The 26486-nt window shown below is 40.8% G+C and overlaps 1 protein-coding gene and 1 long non-coding RNA gene across 2 annotated transcripts; one reads left to right on the top strand and one right to left on the bottom strand.

Annotated features, from left to right (window-relative positions):
- The first annotated feature begins 13 nt into the window (after positions 1-13).
- Positions 14-9247, top strand: LOC124034444. Its single transcript, XR_006838572.1, has 5 exons — positions 14-69; positions 223-370; positions 2676-2728; positions 2863-2893; positions 5180-9247. It is a non-coding gene; the product is annotated as an uncharacterized LOC124034444 (long non-coding RNA).
- Positions 8667-25730, bottom strand: LOC124034443 (nuclear receptor subfamily 5 group A member 2-like). The gene is given in 8 exon segments (XM_046347667.1): positions 8667-10611; positions 11946-12093; positions 17851-17970; positions 21634-21870; positions 21873-22291; positions 23177-23318; positions 23413-23537; positions 25522-25730. Coding segments are annotated over 8 exon segments (1467 nt in total). The 5' UTR covers positions 25544-25730; the 3' UTR covers positions 8667-10357.
- Positions 25731-26486: the final 756 nt, after the last annotated feature.

Raw genomic sequence — 26486 nt, 5'->3', positions numbered from 1 at the left:
CTGCTTTTCTCAAAGGTGAGGAATGCCATAAAGAGGATCAAAGAGAAGAGGAAAGCCTTGTCTTTCACGGTGAGCCAAACAAGCATACAGCGACATCCGTACTAACAGTTTGATTATTCTCAACTTGGAGAAAAACATTATGCTAATTCAGGGTGAACATGTATTGAATACACAATCAGACAGCGTCATGTAAACTTCTCAATGCAATCTCATTGGTTGTAGAACTGTTCCCAGCCAATCAGCTTTCTGCCGTCCCAGAGGGGTCCAGCCCAGACGTGGACCCAGAGTCTGCCACCTCCCTCCAGCCCAGAGACCAGCGACATCTCAGGCCCCGGCAGCACCACCTCCACCTCACTGGTCATCAAGAGCGGTAGGAGAGGCTGGCCAGAGTGGGGTGGGTGGCTCTGGGGTTGGAGTGAGGATTGGGGCTGTGGAGGGTTGGGGTGGGTCAGGTTGTCTGGTTTTGGGTAGGCTGGGTTGGGTTGGGTTAGGGTTGGGTAGTGGTGGGTTGTGGTGCAAGGAGTCATGCAGTCTGGATATTACACTTAGGTGTTCAACATACCTGACATGAATGCCATTAAAGGCATTAAAGGAAAGTTTACTCAAAACTCTCAAATGATTCCATACATTGAAACTAGTTTAGTTTGGAGTTTGCCCTCTCCCCCCCCCTGTAGTGCTGTACTGAAACAGCTGCAAAAATGGGTCACATGACTTATGACTCGTGCTGGATGCAGGCCTCACTCTACTCCGTTGCCAGTGAATTCATTATTCAGAAATGTGTTATTTTATTGAAAGCGTACTGCCGAATGAGCTATTTTTGTCAAAAGTTCTATCGGTTTTGAGTCAGGAAAGTTGTATATTTCAACCTAAAATATTTGCGATTATTTTATATTATTATCTTATCTAGCCGACTGCCACAGCAGCGGAGATGTCTAACAACTGCACACGTGCGTCCTCATGGGGTAGACCGTGCTATGTAAAAACCTCACAATATACCCTTATATGGAGCTTGACGTCACAAATTCAATTCTTTAAGGGGTGAGAAATAACCTGGTGCGAAAGTTAATAGTTAGAAAAATCATAGGTAAAGTTAGTTACATAAAGTGGAAAAAGACATGTCAGCAAGAGCTAGCTGATGTCCGGTCCCTGACTGCACTATATAGTAAATCAAGGGAAGAAGCCACCAAATGTCACGGTGTTCTGATAAAGGATATGGAGTGATGCAGAAGAAGGTTAAAAGCAATTCAAAATAGTAAACACAATATAAATACTCCTGCAGCCAACCTTGCATGGCTACATGTGTGTAGCAAGCACTTCAGTGGGGATGTATATGAATAAGATATGCAATCTGAAATGATGGGGACAAGAAACTGAAGGATACTAAAAGATACAGCTGTTGCCACTATGTTTCCATGGACTGGATATGGCGCAGTGACAAAATATAAAGGCGCATTTGAGAAGAGAAGGCGACAACGCAAGCTTTTGGAGGTAGGTAGACTAGCCTGTCCAAAGTGTTCTTATTGTGTTATTGCCATTGCATCATATCATGTAGACATATAGACCTGGGTTCTCTACAGGTTCGAATATGTATTTATGACAGGGCGGGTTGAGAAACAATACACCTAAAATCACCTTACATTGCAGAGTATAATATCCCAAAAATATTTTGATAAATAAACATATGATATATAGTGTTTTGGGATAATGTAAAACCCACTAACGGTCTTGCTCATAGAGCGGTGATGCAATAAAGTAAAGTTTAGCTACTAGTTAGATAACTCTGCATTTGGCACAGCTGAAACAGATGTGTGCTCCAATTTGTTTTTTGAATACATGTTTTTTTCAGGACACCAGAGTCTATGAGGGAAGCAAAATCCCTCCGGTCACAAAAGCAAACCAACTGCTTCTCATCATCATTATGTTCCTCCATTTCTGTAAGAATTGTAGTCATTTATTCAAATTCTCTCTGCAGCACAAACATTCTTTATTTGCAGCAGTTTTGGAGCGAAATTGCCACAACTGCACCAGCGTCTGTGTTGATCCTGGAGATGGGTTGGGGCTGTGATCCAGCTGCTGCTGCAATTTGCCTCAATTCTCCGTCCGAATACTCAGGCGACGACATCATCAGCACCCCTCCAGTAGCTTTTGTTTGGTCGTCAGACATTTTTGGAAATTGTCGTTTACTTTGTATAACTAATGTCTAACATAGTCTTCACTCCACTGTCCTTACAAAAACCTGTATCTGTGATTCCGGCACCCATCTCCACTGCTGTGTCAGACGGATATATCAAATTATGATGTAAAATAATCGCTAATGTTTTGGGTGGAAAAGTACACATTTCCTGATTCAAAACCGATGATACTATTGACAAAAATAGCTAATTCTGCAGTACGCTTTCAATAATACAATGAATTTGTCCACAATTTGCAGATTTCTGTATCATGAATTCATTGGCAACAGCGCAAAACGGGGCCTGCACCCAGCAACTTCACCAGTCAGTTGAACTGCTTTTGCAGCTGTTTCAAGTACAGCGCTACAGGGAGAGAGAGGGGGAGAGGGCAAACTCCACGGAACTAGTTTGGAATCACTTGGATTCATGATTTTGGGTAAACTTCTCCTTTCGTACCAGGTGAATAAATGCATCTATGTGAGATTTTGCCTTTTTGTCTTTCAGAGAGTTTTGGAAAAGAAAGTAGTTTCTCCTTGAAACCTGCATCAGGAAACCAGGTATGTTTGGTATTATGCATCTATAAAGATTCTATCCTCTATTTGGCCTGCCATCACTCCTAAATGATTCACTGTGTATTTGACCAATTCTGATCCATCTCCCAGACATCAACACGTCTGTTTTACTTTACCAGGTGGTTCAACTGACTGCTTTCAAGCCCTCAGGTATTTTTACCATTTCTTAGGCATCTGAATCTGACTTTCATTTAATCTTGCTTCATTAAAAATAATGTGGCTGGCACATATACAATAAGGAACCAGGTTACATTGTCTACTGACAATTTGGTCATCATTTAATCCCCTTCTGTTAGTATCTATATTTTCTTCAGATTTAAATGATTTTTGATTGGACAATTATTTTGACTACATGTAATAACATCAGGTATGTGTTTTGTAAACATATTGGCAGCTCTTTTTTGGTTTTTGAAGTGGGCCAGGTCATTTCACCATGTCGAGAGCCTGGAACTATAAGGTTCTATCTGCAAAAAAGAGGATTCTGAGATAATTGGCTTTAAAGTTCTGAATCCTAATCGGTTTGAATGGTGTCAGCAATTTTTATTGTGTATTCTTTTGAACATAGCAACATGAATTGGGTATCTAGAGTACTATATAAGTTGAGAACACTGAACAGAACAAGGCTATATCAATAACTACATTTTGACAAAAATGCAGATGGAACCTTGTAGTGTCAATCAAATCAAATCAAATCAAATGTATTTATATAGCCCTTCGTACATCAGCTGATATCTCAAAGTGCTGTACAGAAACCCAGCCTAAAACCACAAACAGCAAGCAATGCAGGTGTAGAAGCACGGTGGCTATGAAAAACTCCCTAGAAAGGCCAAAACCTAGGAAGAAACCAAGAGAGGAACCAGGCTATGTGGTGTGGCCAGTCCTCTTCTGGCTGTGCCGGGTGGAGATTATAACAGAACATGATCAAGATGTTCAAATGTTCATAAATGACCAGCATGGTCGAATAATAATAAGGCAGAACAGTTGAAACTGGAGCAGCAGCACGGCCAGGTGGACTGGGGACAGCAAGGAGTCATCATGTCAGGTAGTCCTGGGGCATGGTCCTAGGGCTCAGGTCCTCAGAGAAAGAGAAAGAGAGAATTAGAGAAAGCACACTTAAATTCACACAGGACACAGAATAGGACAGAAGAAGTACTCCAGATATAACAAACTGACCCTAGCCCCCCGACACAAACTACTGCAGCAGAAATACTGGAGGCTGAAACAGGAGGGGTCAGGAGACACTGTGGCCCCATCCGAGGACACCCCCGGACAGAGCCAAACATGAAGGATATAACCCCACCCACTTTGCCAAAGCACAGCCCCCACACCACTAGAGGGATATCTTCAACCACCAACTTACCATCCTGAGACAAGGCTGAGTACAGCCCACAAAGATCTCCGCCATGGCACAACCCAAGGGGGGGCGCCAACCCAGACAGGATGACCACATCAGTGAATCAACCCACTCAGGTGACGGCATGAGAGAGCCCCAGCAAGCCAGTGATTCAGCCTCTGTAATAGGGTTAGAGGCAGAGAATCCCAGTGGAAAGAGGGGAACCAGCCAGGCAGAGACAGCAAGGGCGGTACGTTGCTCCAGAGCCTTTCCGTTCACCTTCCCATTCCTGGGCCAGACTACACTCAATCATAGGACCTGCTGAAGAGATGAGTCTTCAGTAAAGATTTAAAGGTTGAGACCGAGTTTGCGTCTCTGACATGGGTAGGCAGACCGTTCCATAAAAATGGAGCTCTATAGGTGAAAGCCCTGCCTCCAGCTGTAGAAATTCTAGGGACAATTATGAGGCCTGCGTCTTGTGACCGTAGCGTACGTGTAGGTATGTACGGCAGGACCAAATCAGAGAGATAGGTAGGAGCTTTATCCGGCTAGCCGGAAAGTAGAGCATTGCAAGTAGTCTAACCTAGAAGTGAGAAAAGCATGGATTCATTTTTCTGCATCATTTTTGGACAGAAAGTTTCTGATTTTTGCAATCATCAGAAAGGAGAGAGGTGAAAGTTTGTCCTTTGATTTGCTGAATGTTTTCTCTTTTATGGCAAACACCTGATCGGTGGTGTGTGAGTGGCACTTGGGGTCCGATGTTGACAGTCAGAACAATAGGAAACATCATTTTCCTCAGTAGTTAGACAATCAGGCCGCTCATCCACTCAAACACCTGCTCCCACAGCTTGACTGTGTCACACGCATGTATGCACACACACATACGCATTCACGCGCACACACACAGACAAACAGACACACACACACGCAGGCACGCACCCACACACACTCAATCCACCCAATATGTTGTGTTGGGGCAATAATGAAGGTTTTACAAGGTCTAGTCTTTAGTTTTCTTTTTTGCAAAGAAAGAATCATCTATTATATTGGACATAATGTGTTGATAGAATGATACATTTTGTGTTACTTTTCTGTTACAACAGGCTGCTGATGGAATGTTTGGAATTGGACACAAAGGCACATTTATCATATAACCTGGTGGGAAGAAAGCGGAATTGCACAGTGGATACGACAAACAGATACACACAATAGATGCATCCTCTCTCATACAAATATTGTAGATGGTGTAAATAGACACACACTCAAAAACTGCACATATAGAATACACACACACACACACACACACACACACACACACACACACACACACACACACACACACACACACACACACACACACACACACACACACACACACACACACACACACACACACACACACACACACACACACACACACACACACACACACACACACAGAGCGTGTGAAGCAGGAAGTGTTTTTTTAGGGCGACAGCTCCTCCTCCACCACAGTGTCCCATTCCCAGGGTCAGGAACCATCTGCTGTTTAGGAAATCGCTGTTCCAGAGAGGCAACACAACATTTGTCGTGTGCATACAGACTTGAGTTTCATTCTCTTTTGCTGAGTGGCTTATCACACCTTCAGTCTTTTTTTTACAGTCATCTTTTTGTGTATGTGTCATTTTGGTTTTTACAGACATAACTAGACAGTAGACGTTACTGTTTTTACAGACATAACTAGACAGTAGACGTTACTGTTTTTACAGACATAACTAGACAGTAGACGTTACTGTTTTTACAGACATAACTAGACAGTAGACGTTACTGTTTTTACAGACATAACTAGACAGGAGACGTTACTGTTTTTACAGACATAACTAGACAGTAGACGTTACTGTTTTTACAGACATAACTAGACAGGAGACGTTACTGTTTTTACAGACATAACTAGACAGTAGACGTTACTGTTTTTACAGACATAACTAGACAGTAGACGTTACTGTTTTTACAGACATAACTAGACAGTAGACGTTACTGTTTTTACAGACATAACTAGACAGGAGACGTTACTGTTTTTAACAGACATAACTAGACAGTAGACGTTACTGTTTTTACAGACATAACTAGACAGGAGACGTTACTGTTTTTAACAGACATAACTAGACAGTAGACATGACTGTTTTAACAGACATAACTAGACAGTAGACATGACTGTTTTAACAGACATAACTAGACAGTAGACGTGACTGTTTTTACAGACATAACTAGACAGTAGACATGACTGTTTTAACAGACATAACTAGACAGGAGACGTTACTGTTTTTACAGACATAACTAGACAGTAGACATGACTGTTTTAACAGACATAACTAGACAGGAGACGTTACTGTTTTTACAGACATAACTAGACAGGAGACGTTACTGTTTTTACAGACATAACTAGACAGGAGACGTTACTGTTTTTACAGACATAACTAGACAGTAGACATGACTGTTTTTACAGACATAACTAGACAGTAGACATGACTGTTTTTACAGACATAACTAAACAGTAGACATGACTGTTTTTACAGACATAACTAGACAGTAGACATGACTGTTTTTACAGACATAACTAAACAGTAGACATGACTGTTTTAACAGACATAACTAAACAGTAGACATGACTGTTTTTACAGACATAACTAAACAGTAGACATGACTGTTTTTACAGACATAACTAGACAGTAGATGTTACTGTTTTTACAGACATAACTAGACAGTAGACGTGACTGTTTTTACAGACATAACTAGACAGTAGACATGACTGTTTTTACAGACATAACTAAACAGTAGACATGACTGTTTTTACAGACATAACTAGACAGTAGACATGATTGTTTTTACAGACATAACTAGACAGTAGACATGACTGTTTTTACAGACATAACTAGACAGTAGACGTGACTGTTTTTACAGACATAACTAGACAGTAGATGTTACTGTTTTTACAGACATAACTAGACAGTAGACATGACTGTTTTTACAGACATAACTAGACAGGAGACGTTACTGTTTTTACAGACATAACTAGACAGTAGACATGACTGTTTTTACAGACATAACTAAACAGTAGACGTTACTGTTTTTACAGACATAACTAGACAGTAGACGTTACTGTTATTACAGACATAACTAAACAGTAGACGTTACTGTTTTTACAGACATAACTAAACAGTAGACATCACTGTAAACACTGGAAACTTTGAATCAAGGATTAAAGGCCTATACTACTGTAAGATATTATATGACCAGACAACAAGATTGTGTTGTCAGTGTGAGAACGTGGATAGTAGGATGACAGATCCTCTCATAGATCAACAGCATTATATAGTAGAGATATGCTGCTAACTCACTGTGCACTGTCTGGGCAGCTCATAAAGAGACTTTAAGAAGCCTATCACCTGTTGTACAGTACTGTATCACCAACCAACCACTATGTGTATTGGAGGCTGTGCTAGCTGCAGCTTGGCTATCTCCCCAAGCCTTTCCTCCCTCCCCTGCCCTGGCCTATCATGCCTTACAACAAGCAACAGAAATCCTGGCCTCTCCCTATCTCCACTGCAGGAAGGTGCACTCTGAACCGAGACACATTATTCAGTACAGCTCAAATGATCGCATGAAACTCTTTATTGTCCCAATAGAAGAATATGCTGGGCAAATATAATGTACATTATTGTTTGATATAATTGTATTTCTATACATATATTGTTATGAGATGGGGGAAGGTTATTGTTAGGACATAGACAAACACACTACCACACACTTCCACACCTCATCCCCAGGGGGCAGCAACAACCTGGTTCAAATGCTTAGCCAGGAAGTCTTGTGTTGATTGGGCACAGGTGCAAGGAAATGAGATTGAGACAGCTATTAGAGCCGTTAGGCTGATGTTTTTTCTTGGTAACCATGTAAGCCCTTGGTTTTGTTTAAAATCTTTTGCTTGGGAATGTTTTTAGTTTTTTGCATATATTTATTTTTGTCACCTGAACAATCAAAAATCTGCTTGGACTGGCTAACCAAGAGGTCATGGAGGAGCTGGCCCTAGACTAAAGGTAAGGTTGCTGTCTTCTGGGTACATGTACATACAACACAATCCTTATACTCTGATTTCTCACATAGGTGCACATCTTAAATCAGGTTATAGACCATGTAACTAGGACTAAGACCCCTAGACTTAGAGAGTGCAACAGTATTAGCAGGCTAGTCAATCGATTTTGTAACAATACATTGTAAGATTTGTATGAAAATGATAGCTTTTCCAAAGCCCTTATACTTCGTTCCTTCAATGTATTGTTTAATTACTGTTAATGGCCTCCAATATTTGCACTCATTGTAGCCATTGGCTGAAATGTACATTTACATATGTATTTGTGAAGTAGCACTGACTTGTCAGCCCAAAACCATAGACTTTCACATTAATATGAATTGCTTTGTCATGACTCATAAATTGCTACCACTATCCTGGATAGCCTCCAGGATATTTGAAAATAATGTATTATGTATATATGACCCCCATGGTCATTGAACAACAGTGGGATGGTTCAAAAGAAATGGACAGAACATAGGTAGCGCTTTACTTAATTGCATTTATTGATTTGATGCTATTACAATAAAATATATTTAAAGAAAAGTATGTTTTTGATTGTTTCTGTTTGAAAAAGCATTCATATTGCTGACAGAGGTAACCAAGTGGACCATCACAGACAGTTTGAGAATGAGATCTTAAACAGACCTCATCACTTCACCAAAACATCCAAGACTGGGACTGCACAGAATAAGGTGAAACTCAACAGAAGCAAAAGCAACATATAGAGAACCAATTACACAATGAGCATCTTCAACCTTAAGAAATAGCAAAGTATGTGTGGTGAAACATCTGAGCTCGATGTATTCCTCACTGTGGCATTTCTTTTCCTGCTTCACAATATAAATGCGCTGTACAAAGAGGTACAGATGACAGTCATTTCAGTTAGGAAAAGGTCAATATATTCAGACAGACAGGCCAGGGTTATCTTAAGGCAGGTGTTCTGATTGTCTCCAAGAAGTTAAAAGAGTCAACCCTGCCATGTCTGTACAATTCTAACATGTTGCTTCATGTGTGCTATGTGCTGAAATTACGCAAACGGATATGTGGGTGTTACATGTTAGTCCTGCCATTTCTCAAGTACGATAAGTCTATTTTCTCTTTACACTTGAATCCAACTGGATTTCCCTAGATCTCTTTCAAATTTAGGTTGAAAAGCAACCATTCCATAGATTGCCAATTGCATGTTTTCCTTCATTCTGCGAGTACAAAATGTCTGGAGCACATCCACAGTGCACGACCCCCCTATCCTTGACCTGGCTCTGTAGTCCGGGTGGACAGAAGAAGCTAGAGGACTTATACAGTTAAGCTTACCAAGAACATTCATTTTTAACACATCTACTTAATAAGAGATTGCTTTCTTTGTTGTTCATTGTTCTGTCCACACACGTGGGTGTCTCTTTCTGGGGCCGTCCTCCATTAATCTGCTAATAAGAGACGACTGCAGCCAAAGATGGCTTTCATTCTCTCCCACACATCAGCGCCACATTCAGGGCTCTCTCCCTCCCTCTCTCTTACGCCATCTCTTCCCCCTCCCCCTCTCTCTGTATCACTCTCTTTCTATCACTTTAAGTCGATCTCTCATTGGGGTAACAGACAGTCATTAAACATAATATGAGTATGCAGATTTCATTCTTGAAACATATGTGTAGTTCATATATTAGAATATCAATATCTAATAGAAAAAAACTATATTGAACGTAACATATTTTTCACATACCACATTTTTTGGTCAAGTTGGTGACAATGTACAAAGGAACAAGTGCTCAAATAAATGTAGTGCTTCCACTATATTTGAAAGGCTAAGACATGTCATTAAGACATGTTATAGGGCCTCTTTCATCTGAAAGAGGCCCCCTAAGTCTGATATAACGCTGATATAAGACCTCACTCTGCTGAATTCAACAAAATGTTACATTTACTACATACAGTATCATAGCATAGCTTTCTTTGTACATTTTATAACTATGTACATTTAAAGGACTGCCAAAACAATGAGTCAATATTCTGTTTACACACACCTTGGACAGAGGGGATACTCACGCATGCACGGACGCACACACACAAACACACAACTCATCTTCTCCGAGCTGTAATCATAAATCCCCTCTTTGCTTCCACACCATCGGTCCCACAGACAGTCTGCTGGTGTATAGTGATGGTAGCGTGGTGCTCATATACAGGCCTTCTTGGCATGCAGCATCTCAATGAGCAGGTTGTTGCAGGGCACCTCCCCACTCAGGTGTTTGTAGCGCAGGTAGTCCTCTGCCTGGGTGCTGAGGGCACGCAGCTCTGGCAGATGCAGCACCAGCTGGCTGAACTTGTCCAGATACAGGGGGTAGGTGCACACAGTGTACTCCAGCAGAGCCCCATTCACCTGCTCCTGAACACTCTCCACAAACACCTGGTTCTCCAACAGCTTCACATCTGGACAGGGACATAATAAAGAGATTTAGAGGGGATTCATTTACTCTGCAGATGTCACATAAATGGGAGAATATTGATATATTTATTTGAAACTGTTCCTCAAATCCCTGTGTTAAGGCTCAGCATCAGTTACTTGTTGAGATCAAGTGTAGGCCTAATCTTTAGAATTGAAATTGCAACAGTTTATTAATAATATTCCATTTCTGGTACATTGGATCTGTACACCGTGGGTTGGTTGTGTGTGTGTGTGTGTGTGTGTGTGTGTGTGTGTGTGTGTGTGTGTGTGTGTGTGTGTGTGTGTGTGTGTGTGTGTGTGTGTGTGTGTGTGTGTGTGTGTGTGTGTGTGTGTGTGTGTGTGTGTGTGTGTGTGTGTGTGTGTGTGTGTGTGTGTGTGTGTGTGTGACAATAGCTAGACCCTATAAAGGACTTCTATTCAGCATCAGCTGAGTCCTGCCAGAAGAGCCATTCACACAGTAATTAAATATTTTGAATAATCTTTTCAAACCACTTAAGGGCAACTAAATTGCCCTGATAAACCGGACTCATTGATTGAAGGAGAGAGAGCAAGAGAATGAAACAGACAGCGGAGATGGGAAATATTTTCTGCATGTGACGAGTGCTCTCATTATTCTAAAGCCTTTTATTCCCAGCTCGCTGGCGCTAAATAGCAGTCGCTTAAGGGAATCTGGGCAACTGTCGTCAATACACACTCCATATGCAGAAGCCACAGCATGAATGTCAGTCAGATTATTGAATGATAGACCCATCCATTAAGGTTCCATTGAATGCTATTAAAGAATAATGGGTGAGGTTGTCTTCTTTGTTAATGTTGCCTTTTGACAAGGCCCTATATTGAATTATCAGTGTACCTGAAAATAAAGGACTGGTTCAGATAACAGTTGGAACCTTCTGGATAAAAAAAAACATAGATCAATGGCTGTGACTTTTCCATTTAAAATGCCATTTCTGCCTTTCAAAATAAATGGGACTTGTCAACTAAAACCTATTTCCAACAAAAAGTTTGAAAAAGTTATTTGCTCATTCTTAAGTACTACACATCACTGATTTATACAAACCACAGCTACGATACAAACAAGTATGAAGTACCTCAAACCTAATGAAATTCAAATCTTTGAAAGACCATAGTAGTTTTCAAAGATGATTATTAAGTTCTTGAGCTAGCTGTAATGAGCTATACATGAGCTGTATGTATGCACGCATGACTGTAAGTCGATTTGGATTAAAAGTGTGTTATATTATATACATATTATAAGACTAATAATCACCGTCTAATGTGGAACAGCATACAGCGTATGTCCATGTGGTCTACTCACTGGGATTGAAGAGGAGGAGGAACTTGAGGCAGGCAACCTCTCTCCTGTCCACCTGCAGGGCTAGTAGCCTCCCAGCCAGCTCCTGTCCTCTCTGGACCAGGCCTGACAGACTCAAGCCCGCCTGTGACCCCACGGATGAGAGATCCATCTGCAACACAACACAAAAGCACAACATGAAGTATTATTGTATATACAGGTTTTAAAGGCCAATTCCAGCACTTTTAAACCTCATATACATTTTCTCCAGCACCGAACCAGTGTCTGCATATGTAAGTCACCGCATTTCTACGATCTATGGTTAAAAAGATAAAAAAAGGTCCCAAAAAATGCTTCTCTGTGACAGGTAGCCTAGCGGTAAGAGTGTCAGGCCAATAACCAAAAGGTTGCTGGTTCAAAACCCTGAGCCAATGAAAATGAAAAATCTGTTTATGTGCCCTTGAGCAAGGTACTTAACCCTAATTAGTCTGGATAAGAAACTCTGCTAAATGACTAAAATGTAAATATACATCAAAGGGTAGGCTTAAAAGTAAGAAAAACTGTGATTTTCAAAACAGAGGGAGGGTATTTTCTTACTCCCTACATCACCGTGACTCTCATAGTGTTCAAAAATCACTGTTTTTAATGTCATGGGGTAGAACCTTGTAACTTCATATTTTTTCCTACAAAACGTAGAAATGTGCAGTTTTCACATATGTAGACACTGTTATTGTGCTGGAGATAATGAAAATGAGGTTGAAAAGTGGTGGTGTTGCAACTTGAATTACAGTACAGTACAGCTTCAGTACAGGTTCATAGATGCCATACATTGAGTCTGCAAATGAATGCGATTGGCATTTTATGTAACATATTGGACGTTAAATCCTCAAATTCCACAGTAGCTTCTAGAATGATACAGTGCAACTTTTAAGCTCCTCTTCCTTCTGTTCTCACAAACCTAGTACAGTTTGTAGATAAAAATGGCCCGTTTTCCATTGCAGTCTTTATGAGAAAAAAATAACTTGATTTAAACACGAGGCAAATAAATACCAGCGGCCATCTTTCACCTCTCCTCCCTAAACCCAGGAGTCAGTTACAAGCTGCAGAGACAAGCTGATGGCTGCTTTTTCCTTTTCTGTTCTGCATCTTCCAAACACAAGAACAAGAGCAGGCAGCAGAAAGTGTTCTCACTCCTTGAATTTGTAAAAACTTTTTGTTATGTTACAAATTGGGATTCAAATGGATTTCATTGTCTTTTTTTCTCAACGACCTACAAAAAAGAGCTTTGCACACCTGGATTTTACAATATCTGCCCATTATTCTTTTTTAAACTCTTCAAGCTCCGTCAAGTTGGTTGTTGATCATTGCTAGACATCCATTTTCAAGCCTTGCCATACATTTTCACGCTAATTTAAATCAAAACTGTAACTATGCCACTCAGGAACATTCAATGTCATCTTGATAAGCAAATCTGATGCATATTTGGCCTTGAGTTTGAGGCTATTGTCCTGCTGAAAAGTGAATTTGTCTCTCGGTGTCTGTAGGAAAGCAGACTGAACCAGGTTCCTATGTTCCTAGGATTTTGCCTGTGATTGTAGCTTTATTCCATTTATTTTCATCCTAAAACAAACCCCTAGTCCTTGCTGATGACAAACTGATCCAAACCATGATGCAGCCACCATACTTGAAAATATGAATGGTGGTACTCAGTGATGTGTTGTGTTGGATTATTCCCCCCAAAATTGCAAACAGGTTTTTGAATATTTGCACTCTTTACAGACTTCCTTCTTTTAACTCTGTCATTTAGGTTAGTATTGTTTAGTAACTGCAATGTTGTTGATCCGTCCTCAGTTTTCTCCTATCACAGCCTTTAAAGTCTGTAACTGTTTTAAAGTCACCTCATGGTTTCCTTCCTTTCCGGCAAATGAGTAAGGAAAGACGCCTGTATCTTTGTAATGACTGGGTGTATTGATAGATCATCCAAAGTAGAATTGATAACTTCACCATGCTCAAAGGGATATTCAGTGTCTGCTTTTATTTTTGTACCAATCTACCAATAGGTGCCATTCTTTGCAAGACATTGGAAAACCTCCCTGGTCTTTGTAGTTGAATCTGCACTTGAAATCCACTACTTGACTCAGGGACCTTACAGATAATTGTACGTGTGGGGTACAGAGATGGGGTAATGATTCCAAAATCATGTTAACCACTATTATTGCGCATAGATTTCGTCCATGCAACTTATTATGTGACTTGTTATGCACATGTTTATTCTTCAACGTATGTAGGCTTTCCATACATAACACAGGTGTTGAATACTTATTGACTCAAGACATTTCAGCTTTAAATGTTTTATCCATTTATAAACATTTTAACAACAACAACAAAAATCCACCTTGACATTGTAGGTTATTGTGTGTAAATCAGTGGCACAAAATCTCAATCCATCATAAATTCAGGCTGTAACACATCAGAATGTGGAAAAAGTCAAGGGGTGTGAAAACTTTCTGAAGGCAATACACTGACCATACAAACATTAGGAACACCTTCCTTATATTGAGTTGCACCCCCTTTTGACCTCAGAACACTCTCAATTCGTCGGGGCATCAAATCAGATTAAATTGTATTTGTCACGTGCGCCGAATACAACAGGAGTCGACCTTACAGTGAAATGCTTACTTACAGGCCCTTATCCATCAATGAAGTTTCAAGAAAATACCAACAAAAAAAGTAAGAGATAAAAATAACAAATAATTCAAATGCAGCAGTAAATAACAATAGTGGGGGTACAATAAAGGGGGTACAGGTACAGAGTCAACGGGCAGGGTCACTAGTGTCGAGGTAATTAAGGTAATATGTACATGTAGGAAGAGTTATTAAAGTGACTATGCATAGATAATAACAGAGAGTAGCAGCAGCGTAGAAGATGGGATGGGAGGATCCAGTTGCAGAGGGATGTGTTTATTCCCAGGTTCCCTAGCTTAGTGATGAGCTTTGAGGGCACTATGGTTTTGAACACTGAGCTGTAGTCAATGAATAGCATTCTCACATAGGTGTTCAGTCCAGGTGTGAAAGGGCAGTGTGGAGTGCAATAGAGATTGCATCATCTGTGGATCTGTTGGGCCGGTATCTTGGGCACAGGGACTATGGTGGTCGGCTTGAAACATGTTGGTATTGCAGACTCAGACAGGGAGAGGTTGAAAACGTCAATGAAGAGACTTGCCAGTTAGTCAGCGCATGCTCGGAGTACACGTCCTGGTAATCCGTCTGGTCCTGTGGCCTTGTGCATATTGACCTGTTTAAAGGTCTTACTCACATCGGCTGCGGAGAGCGTGGTCACACAGTCATCTGGAACAGCTGATTCTCTCGTGCATGTTTCAGTGTTACTTGCCTCGAAGTGAGCATAGAAGTTATTTAGCTCATCTGGTAGGCTTGTGTCACTGGGCAGCTCTCGGCTGTGCTTCCCTTTGTAGTCTGTACTAGCTTGCAAGCCCTGCCACATCAGGCGAGCGTTGGAGCCGGTGTAGCACGATTCGATCTTTGTCCTGTATTGACGCTTTGCCTGTTTGATGGTTCGTCGGAGGGCATAGCGGGATTTCTTATAAGCTTCCAGGTTAGAGTCCCGCTCCTTGATAGTGGCAGCTCTACCCTTTAGGTCAGTGCCAATGTTGCCTGTAATCCATGGCTTCTGGTTGGGGTATGTATGTACAGTCAATATAGGGACGACGTCCTCGATGCACTTATTGATAAAACCAGTGACTGACGTGGTGTACTCCTCAATGCCATCATAAAAATCCCGGAACATATCCAGTCTGTGCTTGCAAAACAGTCCTGTAGCTTAGCATCTGCGTCATCTGACCACTTTTTTATAGAGAGAGTCACTGGTGCTTCCTGCTTTAATTTTTGCTTGTAAGAAAGAATCAGGAGGATAGAATTATGGCCAGATTTGCCAAATGGAGGGGGAGGGAGAGCTTTGTACACATCCCTATGAGTGGAGTAAAGGTGGTCTAGAATTTCTTTCCGTCTGGTTGCACATTTAACATGCTGATAGAAATTAGGTAAAACTGATTTAAGTTTCCCTGCATTAAAGTCCCCGGCCACTAGGAGCGGCGCTTCTGGGTGAGCGTTTCCTGTTTGCTTATGGCAGTATACAGCTCATTGAGTGCGGTTTTAGTGCCAGCATCGGTCCGTGGTGGTATGTAGACAGCTACAAAAAATACAGATGAAAAGTCTCTAGGTAGATAGTGTGGTCTACGGCTTATCATGGGACACTCTACCTCAGGCGAGCAAAACCTTGAGACTTCCTTAGATATCATACACCAGCTGTTGTTTACATATATGCATAGGCATATATAATCCCAACCCCGTGTCTTACCAGAGGCTGCTGTTCTATCCTGCCTATAGAGTGTATAACCAGCCAGCTGTATGTTCTTAATGTCGTCATTCAGCCAAGACTCGGTGAAACATAAGATATTGCCGTTTTTAATGTCCTGTTGGTAGGATATACGTGCTTTCAGTTCGTCCCATTTATTTTCCAGCGATTGAACATTAGCTAGCAGGACGGAAGGCAAAGGCAGATTAGGCACTCGTCGCCTGATCCTCACAAGGCACCCTGATCTTTTTCCGCAAAATCTCTGTTTCCTTCTCCGGAAGGTGACGGGGATCTGAGCATGGTCGGGTGTCTGAAGTATATCCCTCCCATCCGACTTATTGAAGAAAAACTCTTTGTTAATCTGAGGTGAGTAATCACAGTTCTGATGTCCTGAAGCTCTTTTCAGTCATAATAGACAGTAGCAGCAACATTATGTAAAATACAAGTTACGAACAAAGTGAAAAAACAAACAAAATAGCGTGATTGGTTAAAAGCGTACCAACAGGGATGCTGGCCCATGCCATCCCACAGTTGTGTCAAGTTGGCCATCTTCAGATGAACATCTACAAGGTGTTGATCCCGGGACCACCCAACGTAGAATGTATGATGACTGGCCTTTGGATAAAACGTCTGCAATGCATATATTATTATATTATTATATTATTATATTATTATTATATTATTATTGTTATATTATTATTATTATTATATTATGTCCTTTGGGGGTGGATCATCAATGATACAAATGGAAAACTATTGAGTGTGAAAAATCCAGCAGCGTTGCAGTTCTTGACATACTCAAACCGGTGCACCTGACACTTACTACTATATCCCGTTCAAAGGCACTTAAATCTTCTGTCTTGTACATTCACCCTCTGAATAGCACACCTATACAATTCATGTCTCATTTGTTTCAAGGCATAAAAATCCTTATTTAACTTGTCTCCTCCCCTTCATGTACACCGGTTGAACTGGATTTAACAAGTGACATCAATAAGGGATCATACAGTAGCTTTTACCTGGATTCACCTGGTCAGTCTTTGCCATGGAAAGAGCAGGTGTTCTTAATGTTTTGTACACTCAGTGTAGTCCCACTTTATATTATGTCACTAAAATAATGTGTGTTAATTCCACTGGTACAGCGTAATAACAGTAATTACTGTGTAGATACACATTACTGCAACAACAAAGAAAAAAACCTATTACTATCCATGGAGGTTGTGTATCTGTAATGACTACATGATGAATGTGTGTGTGTGTGTGTGTGTGTGTGTGTGTGTGTGTGTGTGTGTGTGTGTGTGTGTGTGTGTGTGTGTGTGTGTGTGTGTGTGTGTGTGTGTGTGTGTGTGTGTGTGTGTGTGTGTGTGTGTGTGTGTGTGTGTGTGTGTGTGTGTGTGTGTGTGTGTGTGTGTGTGTGTGTGTGTGTGTGTGTGTGTCTGTGTGTCTGTGTGCGTGCGTGCGTGTGTGCATGTGCGTGTGTGTGTGAGTGTATGTATGTCTGGTATTCATGAATGTATGTTTGTATTAATTTTAAGTTGGAACTGCAAGGCTGCTTACCTCCTGGCCAGTAACCAGCAGCAGGCTGCTCTCCTTCCCATGTTGCACTTGTCTGAAGACATGGTCCAGGACCAGCAGCTCAGACCAGCAGTTGTGAAGAAGCTTCATCTGGTCCCCCACCTTAAAGTAGAATCAGAAAACAACAGGTCACATCAAAGCTCAAACTCATTCCACACAGCTGGCCAAGCATAGGAATAGTGGAGAACCAATCTAATGTCAAACCCAATGTCAAATAAAACAGCCTACACTGATATTAAAATCTCAAGCAGGCATCAATCTAACATCAACCCCCTTAAAAGCTATCATCCACATGGGATAGCGTGGTCCCACCTGAAACACACATAGCTACATGGACAGATAAATGGGGTGACCATAAAACCAAGAGAGGAAGATGAGGGTCCTTGTGCCATATTTCCAGCATCTGGGGCTGGTGTCAATGTCTCGCGCATCAACACCTTGTATTTACGAGCCACAGAGATGACCTCTCCCACCTCCTCACCGCTCCCTGTCCTCCCTGTCCTCCGTCACCTCCCTTGCCCCCGCCCAACGGGGGGGGGGGTGATTGGATGCTCCTCAATGCTAGCACATATTACCCTGGGTGCCGAAGGACGACACTGTCAGTAATTCTGCAGCTGGTGACACAGAGTGTTCCTGAAGCACCCAAATAGCACCAGGACACACATTCATCTGGCATGGGGATGACAGAATTACTACCCCTTCAATGGAACTATATATCTGTCTAGAGGAGGAGTCCAATCTTGCTCCCAGTCAGAGCTACAGGACCAACACACAACATCTTGATTCATCACCTCTTCTCAAGGAGGATTCAGCACACAGACACAACATTTCACACACACACACACTCACATACACACAGTGAACGTTCAGTCAAGGAACATTCAGTCTTGTCCCCCCTGGCTGGCAGAAACAGGGAAGCATAAACCTGCCTCACTCAGTGCCATTACATAACTGTCAGAATTTGGCTTTGAGACCAATACAGATGTTTTGGAGATCAGACAGACAGGTGTAAAACCATCGAACAATAAATATATATCTTTCTTTTCATCAACATTTAGTAAAGGGCTGCTATAATGCACCAACCCTGCATGCACGTAATGGTGTTTGATCAAATGCTACAGGTATGTCAATGTCAGATACTGTATGTAAAAACTCAAGTAACGGGCAGCTTCTGACACAAACATACTGGCAATGCCCAAGGTAAATTTAGCAGATGATAGCTCAATTTTTCCTGTGCAAATATGAACAATGAGAGACAAAATACTGGGCCGTGGAGAGAGAACTGACATTCCCCTGTTATCGTCTGGATGGAATGTAATTACTCAGAGAGATAGCTCTTTCTGCAGGAGGCTCTCTCTCTCCTGGCAAACATCCACCGCTTTGTGCTCGCCTCGCCTCACACTGTTTCACGTCTACCACCTCACAATTGGTTGCAATTTAGCCAGGATACATCAGAGGTACGTAACATGACTGAAATCCATGCAGTTCAAATTTTACTGTTGGCTTTGCACGATCAACATGCTGGAGGCAACACTAAAGTGGCTCTCCAATTTTCCATAATCATAATCCCATAGCTAGATTATATTACACATGATTACATCAAATAATATATGCTGGCCATTTTCTCATATTGTATTTAAAACAAAACCCCATCACTGTCATTTATGCTATATTTCAGACTGTTGTTTATCCAGGGGCAGAATCCTCCTCCCCAGTCAGGTCTAACTCCATAGTACTGATGATGCTGCCATAACTACTACTGGCCACTGATCACTGCATCAGATCATTGGTCCTCAGAGGCATATAGGCCCACCGATTATAAAATAACCCAGTTAAAAGAGTAAAGTGAAGAATAGGACCACTGTGTGTGTCCCCATGACACAGTCCTTACAAAGATACTATGTTCCTATCTCACCACACAATGGACTCGCTGTCTCACAGATAAGGCTAACAGACAAATAACAATAATGTGACAAAAAGTTGCTTCTAAATACAGTCAATTCAGATGGGTGCTAAATATTTTTCGAATAATACATGTCAAAGAGCAAACAATCTATTAGTAGGTTCCCATCGCCAGCCATTCTCTGGTCGATGGCAGCATCAATAAAATGAATAGCATAGTGAGCAATATCACTGGTCAGCCTTCATCAACACCAGCATGCACTGTCTCCTTTAGACCCCCTATCTGTAACATGCCCAGAGGCCCATACTACCAATCAGGTTTGAGGAGTTACCGAGGTAATTAATGTTGGTCAACCCTGAGTTCATCTCGGGATAACCGGTACCACGGAAGTGGCTAACCTTTTAACCAGGTACATTTCTATGGCAACGAATCCTCAGAACTAACCTGCAGGTTAACTCAGAGCTTACTCCATGTATCCTGAATGAAGTGGCTGAACCGCGAGTTGAGGACCAATGAAATCAGATTCCCTCCCTTTTGCAAAGATTGCGTCATCATCCCCTTCATATTTTTTGTTCTTTATTTACAATGTTAATTTTAAAATACCTATCACATTACACATTTAGTAATGACAGAACGCATTTCAAACATCACGCACCGTAAAACGTTTGTAGTTATGACTTAATAGAATTATTTTATAGATGGGAGTGGGGGAAATGTTGCTTGTGCACACCAAAGCCGCTATTAATGATAAGTAATCAAATAAAGACGGCCCTTCTAAAAGCCTATTTCACACCATAGCCTGCTGAATATGCTACTTAAATTGTATTTCATTTTGATTTCTACACAAATTAAAATGTGGCACTGACTCGCCCATGGATTGTTGTTACAGCACTGTCTCCATGAAGAGTTCGGCATTCGACTAGCCACGTGGCAGATGAGCAATATCCACCGTCGTAGAATACAGATGAAGCCTTAGATGGAATGTGAAGCTAACTGAAGCTGGCTAGCTTTAGAAAACCCTGAGTAGATCTAGCTTCCTTCGTAGTTTACCCCTCTGGTCAGTCACCACAGTGTCAAACAACAGTATTGATTTCACTCTCCTCTTGGGGCCGGGGAGTAACATTTGACTGGAGCCATAACTCATGCTGTACAAGTATGACACAACTCAATTACACCCTGCAGTTGACAAAGAGACTCAATGTATAAGACCTATCTGACATGGACAGTGATGCATCCCAAATCATTACCCAGAGGGAGATACACTGGGTTATGATGTCACCTCTTTAACTGCTGCTCTATTTGAGGGCCCCCAACAGAAACAAGGAGGGACAGAAACAATGATAATTATCTGTCATAGTAAATCTAACATTTTTACACAGGCCTTTGTTCTTTACTGCCATAATGTGTGTGTGTGTGTGTGTGTGTGTGTGTGTGTGTGTGTGTGTGTGTGTGTGTGTGTGTGTGTGTGTGTGTGTGTGTGTGTGTGTGTGTGTGTGTGTGTGTGTGTGTGTGTGTGTGGGTGTGTGTGTGTGTGTGTGTGTGTGTGTGTGTGTGTGTGTGTGTGTGTGTGTGTGTGTGTGTGTGTGTGTGTGTGTGGTGTGTGTGTGGGTGTGTGTGTGTGTGTGTGTGTGTGTGTGTGGGTGTGTGTGTGTGTGTGTGGGTGCAGGGTTTCAGAAATAGGATCAAGAAACATTAAGATATCAAAGCTAAAATTGTTTATCTTCAATATTCTTGATATCACTTATGAATGAAGTGGAATAATAAGATCATCACAATGATAAGATATGATACTGTGATAATTAATTTCTAAATGTGCATGTCTCTCCTATAATTTCTGTGTGGACAGGGTCTGGGATGCTTACCTTGAGCTCCTTGAAGAAGATGCAGCTCCTGGCCCACTCCACTATGGAGAACAGAGTCTGGTCGGCCATGCGACACATGAGGCTGAAGGTGCTGAGCCTGTCCTGCCGGCCCCGGCCACTCTGCTCCTGCTGCAGGAAGGCCATGATCTTACTCTGCACCTGCATCTCATCTGGGTCGCAGCGCAGCAGCTCTAGCACCAGGGGGGAGAGAGGGGAGGCTGTGGGGAGCCTCCGGAGGGGTACACATCCGGAAAGGGGTACCCCACCAGAGACTCTGGGGAGCTTGTGTGGTGGTCAGAGTACTCAGACTTGATGGCCCTGCTGGGGAATGCTGTGCACAGGTACTGGGTAGGCAAGGGTCCATGGGGCTGCATGGCCACCCCCAGGGAGGAGGGTCCGTAGAGGCTGGCCTCATAGTCTGTGGGGGTGATGGAGGCTGGGATGGAGGGCATAAGGCCTTTGGGGACGGATGGGAGGCTGTGCAGGGTGCCAGTGAAGCCATAGTTAGTCTGTACAGGGGAGAGCTGTGGAGGAGCAGACTCCAGCTTGAAGCCCGTGGAACGGATCAAAGCCTTCTTCTGCTGCTTCATGGCTCTGTCCCGCTTGTACATGGGGCCAAACTTATTCCTGCCCCCACGCATGCGGTCTGCACGCACAGCTGTCACAGAAAGAGACAAGGAGTGGGGAAACAGAACTATGTCAACAACAGTGGGTCTTTATATGGAAATAGTTACTATGCTACTATAGCGAGAAGGATATCATGGTAAAATGCTCCTCGTGAAAAATTATTATTTATTATTATTTTATTATTCAAATATATATCATTGCAAATACAGCACAGGAAAAGTGCACAGGAAAATAGCCTAATTTAGTCAAAAATATGTGTTTGGCAGTTTCCTGAACCAAGTTTTGGGAAAAGCAATGTAAAAACAACCACACGGGTATCATACTACTTTATTCTATTACACAATTCTCTTTTTGACATTTTACTGTACACAACATGTGCTATTGCCTTTGCAATTACACAATGGTACCGTGTTGATGTAAATATAATGTATCCTTTTAAAACCACAGCGAGAAGCCCAGAGTCGTATTAGCAAATCAAGCATGTGTCATTTCTCCGCGGAAACAGGTGCTTAATTTTCGCATCACAGCCTGGGTGGGAATCACTGGTGTACTCCGCGCTCTGGCCACGTCATGTTTTTGCGTCCCATAAAACCACGGACGCTAAACTTCTCTACTCTGTATATTGTCTGTCCCTAATTCAAAACAAAGCTACCACTACAACTTTTGCGAAAATATTTAAAAATGCAGAAGCAACTGATACTAAGACATTAGGCTATTGCATCCCTTGAGGCCTACAGGCCATATGCTGGACATATTTCGGGCATATAACAAATTATAACAAATGCATATAGATTCAATCATATTCAAATGAAAAAAGTATGTCAAAACATTAAAGGCGTATTTTTTTCTGGACAGTAAGTTTGAAATCCACTCAATGATAATGTCAAATGAAGGGGTGAGATGAAGAGAACCATACCTTCTAATCTCATGCCAACATCGAGGCATTTCTGGAATCGGCAGCAGGGACATCTCTTCCGCTGTGTTTTGTCTATTTTACACTCCTGGTTTTCTGCACAAGTATACCTCTTCTTGTTTTGGACTGTCCTCTTGAAGAATCCCTGGAGAAAACATCTATCCTACATTAGTTTGATGAGCCACAATACCCACAAAGGAAAGGACATTGAAAAAAGGAGTAATTCCAAATGAAAATACCTTACAACTTTCACATGTAAGGAGTCCATAGTGGTATCCTGAGACCTTATCTCCACAAACAGGACACAATTCTTCCAGATCTTCATCATAGTTGTAGTCCATTACGCCTACCATCAATGGGACGCCTGGTTCGCAAATAAAAGCACGGGTCAAAAAAAAACGAATGAAGCAGGGATGTAACGAATAATGTATTCAAATAATGTACAGTTTCTTAATCAAATTCATTTACGGCCCTTGACAAATTTGAAAATGCAGTACGAAATTGTAGGATTCTGTGCAGCTGTGAAATAATATCTGCTTTAAATCAAACTTCCAAAAGGCTTAAAACATAATATATATATATATAGTTTCGCTAATAATAATCTTAATGTGGGTTAATATATATATTGCGAAAAATAAATGTATTTCCACAATAAATATGTTCGATTGATGATACGGTGAGAGCTGATTGACAATAGTTTCAGTCTATTTCACAAAAATAAGACCGACGATTCCATAATGCATGGAAGCTAACAAAAAAACATAGATATTTACGATTTATTAAAATCCAATGTAAAACCTTTAAAAAATATATGATAAGATTGGCAAATGTTTAAACGGATTCGACCAAATTTAACGTGTATTGGTTGATTACCTTTATCGCCCCCTTCTTCCAAGTGGTTATTCCTATTAATCAAGAAATGCCTCAGACTAGGATAGAATAACGCGTTTTATAATCCACACCTACAACACGGTCGACGCGCGCTTCGACACGAGCACATGTCCTTTACTCAGGGCTCTCTCACCTTCTACTAGGAGGTTGGCCAAAGAGCGGTGGATGCGACCACCTATCTTGAGAAAACAACCTATGGGTGGTACACCCTTTCTTGCAACATAATAAACGGATATGTCCCATTTTAAGGAGAATGTCTTTAACCAAAACAGTGTCAAATAGGAACGGTGGATGATCGAAAGTGATAAAAGCCTATCCATTATTATGATTATTGATACTGTTATGATTATTATTATTATTGTTATTTTCGTTGTCGTTGTTATTATTATTACTGCTATTATAGCATAGTTAGGCTATAACGATTGTTATTACATTTTTGTTATTATTCATGTTGTTTGTTGTTATCCATATTATCTTAATCATCAGTCGTTTTGTTATCGTAATTAAGATCCAGAGTTAGTTTTAATTATGTGACTAAGTTATGACTTTAGGCCATATGAATGTGAACAAGCAATAACTTAAACAAGAAATTAGTAGACCTATGGCTTATGAATCAACGGTCCTTTGGCGTAATTATTTCACATTTAGTCCTTGCTCTTTTTTATAATAATTTTTCATGAATCAATAGACTCGATCTATAATAGGAAACGCAGACCCAATGCACGAGTTAATTGTATTCCAAGGCCGTTTAAACAATAGCCTACATTTCGACAAGGGGTGTTAGGCTAACTAGCTTTTATAATTATTTTTGACAAAATATGAAGATAATATCCAATAAGTAGGCTTAATTGTTTTGTTTTTCTATAGGCTATTTTGTAGAATTCATTTCGATTCACTACTTCACATTGGACTATATTTGCTGTTTTGGCAATTACTTTAGATGCAAACGGCTTAAAAAATATATCTCCATCTATTAGCCTAGGCTACTCTATACCTCAAGGTCAGACATCAAGGGGAAGCATTTCATTTAGTACCATTTTCATTTCAAATACAGAATAAAACGGTCTTTTTTTCTTATTATTTCCCTTTTTCTTATTATTTCCTTTATTCTCCCCCAAAAAAAGTTTGCAAGGAGAAATAGTTTGGAACCTATTGAATAGCTATTCCTTGAATAGACTGCTGAATATGCCAGGTTCATATAATATTTGTCTTGCAATATGGTTAAAGGCTTCGACATAAACAAATGAAGTGCAGACTGAATATCTTTATTTAAATGTTGATCTATCTGCTTACTAAATTATTTTAAATAGGCTATTCTATATGAACGTGCAACAACAAAATAGAGGCATATTACAAAATTAAAGATTGCATAAGCCTACAGTATCTGTGGGTTTACAAATATCAAATAACTAAAAGTTCATGTAGGCATATCCGAAGCTTCGTATTTGTTTACTTACCTTGTGCCTTTTCTCCCAACATGATATTACCTATGAGGCAGGCTAGACGTCGACGACAATAAAACCTATTAAAGAAGATGCTGCAAAACTTTTACCACTTTGTATGTCATATACAATCCGAATCTGCAATACAAATTCGTAGCCTAATAAACAAATAATTCAGGATAATGGTGATCTCCACGAATAACTGCAGTCATTTCCAGCGTTCTCTTTGCTTTTCTTTCTTTATCAAATAGCAAAAAAGTTACTAAAGTTCTTATTGGTCATCGTCATGTGACGACCACGGAAATGATGCGCCCTTTTTCCCATCCAAGCATGCAGATAATAACTGAGATGCACATATACATGAGTAGACAGACACACAGTGTATCGTATGCGTCTGTTATGCCAAATTTATTTGTAAAAAATATAGCAGATTTCAAACATTTATATTATTCATCACTGATAGGCCTGTTATGCTTTCAGTACTCATATTGTAAGACACAATGCATTTGGAAGAAATGTATGTAAAACAATCAGAAAACATTTACTTTTGATTTACATGTCATATATATTTCATGCATGACATTTCAGACATTTTTCTGAGAGATTATTCCAGTATCAGTACCTGAGAGGTTGTACCTGCATGGTCCCTGCAGGAATGAGCTCTATGAGAAAAATGTCAGTTAAAAACGTCTGTTGTCACAAGGACTCTCTATCCGTATGATATATCTGTCCTTTACCACTGTCTATGCCAGTTCAATAAACTCATGTCATTATTCATGGAAACTGGCATACTGTGGCTATGAGACGAGAGGTCTTCAGTTGTATAACATGTGTATTCAATACGCAGTACCAGTGAAAAGTTTGGACACACCTACTCATTCAATGGGTTTTCTGTATTCTTACTATTTTCTATTTTCTATGAAATAACACATAAGGAAATATGTAGTAGCCAAAGAAGTGTTAAACAAATTAAAACATAT

The sequence above is a fragment of the Oncorhynchus gorbuscha genome, linkage group LG04 (genome assembly GCF_021184085.1).
Source record: "Oncorhynchus gorbuscha isolate QuinsamMale2020 ecotype Even-year linkage group LG04, OgorEven_v1.0, whole genome shotgun sequence".
Taxonomy (NCBI): Eukaryota; Metazoa; Chordata; class Actinopteri; order Salmoniformes; family Salmonidae; genus Oncorhynchus; species Oncorhynchus gorbuscha.
This window is presented reverse-complemented; position numbering and strand designations above follow the sequence as displayed.